Source organism: Trifolium pratense, linkage group LG4 (assembly GCF_020283565.1).
Source record: "Trifolium pratense cultivar HEN17-A07 linkage group LG4, ARS_RC_1.1, whole genome shotgun sequence".
Taxonomy (NCBI): Eukaryota; Viridiplantae; Streptophyta; class Magnoliopsida; order Fabales; family Fabaceae; genus Trifolium; species Trifolium pratense.
Window position 1 is genome coordinate 45,358,014 of NC_060062.1, and position 5,454 is coordinate 45,363,467.

General features: G+C 37.9%; 1 protein-coding gene across 1 annotated transcript; it reads left to right on the plus strand.

Annotated features, from left to right (window-relative positions):
• The first annotated feature begins 1,549 nt into the window (after nt 1-1,549).
• LOC123922755 (transcription factor NAI1-like) lies at nt 1,550-5,192 on the plus strand. The gene is made up of 3 exons (XM_045975447.1): nt 1,550-1,835; nt 4,896-5,026; nt 5,112-5,192. The coding sequence occupies exons 1-3, from the start codon at nt 1,550-1,552 to the stop codon at nt 5,190-5,192; spliced, it is 498 nt and encodes a 165-aa protein (XP_045831403.1).
• Nucleotides 5,193-5,454: the final 262 nt, after the last annotated feature.

Below are 5,454 nucleotides of genomic sequence, written 5' to 3' on the forward strand. Positions count from 1 at the left end.
ACTATTGATTGAGTGACACCTTAGTTTGTAGGACTGAGGTAGATATTAAGCTTGTAGGGCTTAAGGTTATTGATCTTGGTTTAGATCAAGGAGGTTTGTAATTTGAGATTACTAGTATCTCAAGATTATAGTGGATACTCACGGAGCGTGAGGGACTGGACGTAACCCATACTATTAGGGGGTGAACCAGTATAATTGTTGTGTGTTGATTCTCTCTTTCCTTATCTTTTAGTTTCTGCAAACACTAAGCACACAATTCACTTTGAATTTGTTTTACTGCTAACCAGATCGTTCTGAGATCATTCTAACGCTTTCTGTTGAGTTATATTTTAAAAGGTAAATTTTAATAGGTTCACAATTCAATCCCCCATTTCTTGTGAAAAACTTTGCTACTTCAACAATATGATGATAATTAATGAATGTATATAACTTAATAATGATAATATTACTTGAACTTTTCAGCGTTCCATGTTCGGGGGATTGTTTCCCTGAGAGAGTTTCGAGGTGGTACACTACGTTTTCAGTTTTAGATGATTGGATTCCATACGGTCCCTCTCAATTTGGAGCTAGCTTGCCCTAGGTAGAATGTTTTTGATTTCGTCATAATGAGATCGCCAACCTCGAACTCCCTTTTGATGACCCTTTTATCATGGAAGACAAACTTTTTTTTGTTTGTTTTGTTTTAGTGTGTGGCCTCTTGAAGGGCCGCTTATGTTCAGATTTCTTCGAAAGTTCCAATTTCTCTCTTAACAGTTTGTTGTTGATTTCTTCCCCGGATTAATTAGGATTATATTTGAAAAAACCAAATGCATCTTTTAATTTGAAAGACAATTTATATTTAAGGATATATATATATATTTATTTGATTAATTTATTTTTTCTTACATGTACTTATAATTAAGAATGAAAGGAGAAGTAAAGATTTCAATTAATATGTATCTATTAATTATGAAAGAATTTTTTTTTTAAAATTAATTTTAATTTTATAGTGGGATGAATATGAATTGGTTGATTATTTTTGGATATACTCGATCATATAAAAATAAGTTAAGCATTAAATTTGAGCGTAAAAATTATATTTTGAGTCAAAATTTACAAATTTTATCTTCAAATTAAAATTAATTTGACATGCAAAATCATTTGCAATCAACATTGCCACAACTCAAACATGTTAATTTTTTTTTTTATATATATATTTAACATTTAATGAATTTTAAATGTAAGATACTTAACCTTTTGTTAAATATATGTAAATATATATTATAATTTATATATGAAATCAACAATGAATTTGTTCAAGTGCTAAATAGGGGGGCTTACTCAAATTTTTGTTGCGTTGCAAATAGAGTGCCCTAGCGGTATGGTTGATGAATAATTAATGTTGTAACTAATCTGGATTTAATTAATTAGAAACAAATTGTAGCTATTATGCTTGACCAAATTTCGTTACCAAACACTATGTGTTTCTCTCATACTGTTTTCGTATCTTTATTCTTTTGAGTTGCAGTTGCTGTTCTAACACTAGAATTGTGTAAAATCTGTTAATTAGATGGACAAGGCTTCGATATTAGCGGATACAATCAAATACCTCAAAGAGCTTAAAGAGCGTTTGGCAGTTTTAGAAGAGCCGGGGGAGAAAACAAATGCAGATCAGTCCATGGTGGTTACGACTAAACCTGACGTCTGCAGCAACGAGCATTACTCATCATCTCATGAGAACACTGAAACTGAAAGTGCGGCTGATGGTATTGCCACTGGTCAATCACTCTTCAAGGTGGAAGCAAAAGTGAAAGGGAAAGATATGTTGATTCGGATCCACTGCCAAAAGCATTGTTGTGAATTCGTCAATAAAATCACACCAATAAAAGAACTTGATGTGTGGAGCAATAGAACGGCAACCAATAATTAAGTGGAATAAGCAATAATAATAATAACCGATAAACAAGATAAAGGAGAAGAAAGAACACGATAATTTGTTTACCCAGTTCGGTCCAATAATGACCTAGTCTGGGGGAGAGAGCAGCCCCTCCGTTCCACTATATCAAACAAGTAACTTTACAAAGAGTTCCAATTGAGTTACAAGAATTAATCCTAATTCTACCCAAAAAACCCGAATCTCTTCCCGTGGCCAAGAGACTCAATTTGATAAGTGTTTCCCAAGGAGTACCACAAAGATAGTTTGCCCACCCTAGAGTTGTACCAAGAGAAAACTCTTTTTCCTCTCTAAAACCCTAGCCCTTGTGTGGTGGCAAACCCTAATCCTTGTCTCTACATCTCTACTCAATTTTTCTATGAATAAAGTGATCCCTATTTATAGAAAAATATATGCCAAAAAATTAGTAACAAATCTGTTTTAAAATAAAACAAATCCAAGTCAGAATATCCTCCAAGAAAAGATTTTTCCCAAAAAAAACAGCAAAACAACACATGCTGTCAAAACGCGCTGCGCCTGGGCGTGAGCTCCCACGCCTGGGCGTGAGAAGGCAGAATTGATCCCAGTTCTGCACGCCTGGGCGCCAGCTCCCACGCCTGGGCGTGAGCAGGCAGAATCTCCCAAAACCATGATTTTCTGACTTCTTGTTACCGAGATTTCAAGGCATATCCAACAATTCTCCACCTTGCCTTTAAATCGATGGTGATCCCATCAACCACCGTGCTGCTCTCTCCATCTTGAATCTTCTATTCAAGATCACCGGATTGTACCTCCCTCTTCATCCTCGGAATGCCTTCCGCTCTCATGAAGATCTTGCATCCCACTACCATAGGATTTTAGGTAGCTCCACAAGATTCACCGTCCCCTCTTCAGACTCCGAAGTGGTCAACTCCGTACCTCCCTGAAGAAACGCTTGCTACCAACTATCATCGGAATTTTAGATAGCTCAACAAGCTCCACCATCCCTCTTCAGCCCCCGGATTGTGCCTTTTCCGTCCTCCTGAAGAATCGCTTGCCTCCGACTATCCATGGGATTTTGCGATAGCCCTACAAGCCTTCACCACTCTTCGACCCCGGAATGCCTTCCGTACTCTCGAAGTTTTGCTTGGCTCCAAACCAACCTTGGAATTTTAGGTGGTTCCACAAGCTGCAACATCAAACTCTCCTTGTATCCAACTACCTCCAGCAGTCTCACAAGTTACCAAGTCTGATCACCGTTGCTTTCAATTGCCTCACTGAAGATCCTCTCAAGGTCTTGCACTTCTTCAGCCACAATTGAAACATAATCCACAAGGTCTCCATGGTCATCCCCTTTGGTTCAACAATACCACTCTCCTCCATATCTACGATTAGATAGCCAAGAGCTAATGTTGACTGTCTACCACTATTGGAAGACTCCACCTCAAACTGAGTTTCCACCAAAGTATACCCACCATGATCTCCACCTTGTAACACGCAAGACCTATTCAACTCCTCTGAAACATACTTCAAGCTATTGTTAGTCTCCAACAATTCCAGTTCAGTTCAACACCTAGTAAACCTTGTTCACTAGTCCAACTAAACACATGTCACTAACAGGTCCACCCGAAGTCCCACAACTCAACCACATTATGAGAGTCACCACTAGTTATAGATGCATGACCAACTATCTTTGCATCTAAGTTCAGAAATATACCTCACATCGTGTAAAGAAACTCACGATTGTTAAACTTCGTAAGACAAACTGAACATACCTTAAAACCTTCAAGCTTTCCGTTTTCAAGATGAACAACTCCACCTTCAACTAACTCTAGAGTCTCAAAGTATTCATTCTTTGAACACATGTGATAGGAGCATCAAAAGTCCATGACCCAAATACTCCACATGTTCTCAACTTCCACTAGCACCTCTACATAATAATAAAGTTGTTGTTTCAGAAGTAACCCAAGTATTATTACCACCGCCTCTCCAGGCCGATGTCGAGTATTATTACCACCGCCTCTCCAGGCTGACCTTCTTCGCCATCTCCATTAACTCGTTATCTTCGAGGCACCGAGTAACAACACTCCATGTTTTACCCATCTTCCCGAACATTAAAATTGCTTCCATCTTCACTTTCCACAATTTCAAATTGCTTTCGGAAAGTCCCTCGATATCCCACTTAGAAACCATGGTGCTCACTTCAAATTGTTCCGATTGCCCCACGGTGGGCGCCAATTGTTGTGAATTCGTCAATAAAATCACACCAATAAAATAACTTGATGTGTGGAGCAATAGAACGGCAACCAATAATTAAGTGGAATAAGCAATAATAATAATAACCGATAAACAAGATAAAGGAGAAGAAAGAACACGATAATTTGTTTACCCAGTTCGGTCCAATAATGACCTAGTCTGGGGGAGAGAGCAGCCCCTCCGTTCCACTATATCAAACAAGTAACTTTACAAAGAGTTTCAATTGAGTTACAAGAATTAATCCTAATTCTACCCAAAAAACCCGAATCTCTTCCCGTGGCCAAGAGACTCAATTTGATAAGTGTTTCCCAAGGTGTACCACAAAGATAGTTTGCCCACCCTAGAGTTGTACCAAGAGAAAACTCCTTTTTCCTCTCTAAAACCCTAGCCCTTGTGTGGTGGCAAACCCTAATCCTTGTCTCTACATCTCTACTCAATTTTTCTATGAATAAAGTGATCCCTATTTATAGAAAAATATATGCCAAAAATTAGTAACAAATCTGTTTTAAAATAAAACAAATCCAAGTCAGAATATCCTCCAAGAAAAGATTTTTCCCAAAAAAAACAGCAAAACAACACATGCTGTCAAAACGCGCTGCGCCTGGGCGTGAGCTCCCACGCCTGGGCGTGAGAAGGCAGAATTGATCCCAGTTCTGCACGCCTGGGCGCCAGCTCCCACGCCTGGGCGTGAGCAGGCAGAATCTCCCAAAACCATGATTTTCTGACTTCTTGTTACCGAGATTTCAAGGCATATCCAACAAGCATGATGGACTTCTTGTTAAAATCATCACTGAGATTCAAAGTTATCAACTATTTGTTGTCAATAACATTGTTTTAGGCTTTGGAGATTCTATCCTTGACATTACCATCATTGCTGAGGTAAAGGTTAATAAAAGACTGATAATATATTTTTCATTATTTTCTGTATTTGATTATAATTAATACTAATATTACTATTGTACAGATTGGTGAAGGGTACAACTTGAGCATAAAGGGACTTGTGAAGAACCTAAGCATTGCAGCATTGGAGTTTATGTCATCTTAACATGAACAATTAATGCACAAATAGTTCCCACAAACACCAAGTAGAGTGTGAACTCACATGAATTTCTTTCAATGATAAAGTGTTTAGAAGATAACAATGTGTATGAAGTGTTGCAATATAGCATAACATTTCTTTCTTTTTAATATAGCTAAGTTTGTTTCAAGATAATTAGACTTAAATGTAGTTTTAGTCTGCCTAAGGCACTTTCTTCACTACTAATTCTTCTTCTCTCTTGCTGCGCCCTCACTGTTTCTCTTTCTCT

Coding starts and splice junctions, on each gene's coding strand:
- LOC123922755 (XM_045975447.1), top strand. CDS start 1,550: ATGGACAAGGCTTCGATATTAGCGGATACAATCAAATACCTCAAAGAG. Junction 1,836..4,895: donor CCACTGCCAAAAGCATTGTT/GTGAATTCGTCA, acceptor CGAGATTTCAAG/GCATATCCAACAAGCATGAT. Junction 5,027..5,111: donor ACATTACCATCATTGCTGAG/GTAAAGGTTAAT, acceptor ACTATTGTACAG/ATTGGTGAAGGGTACAACTT.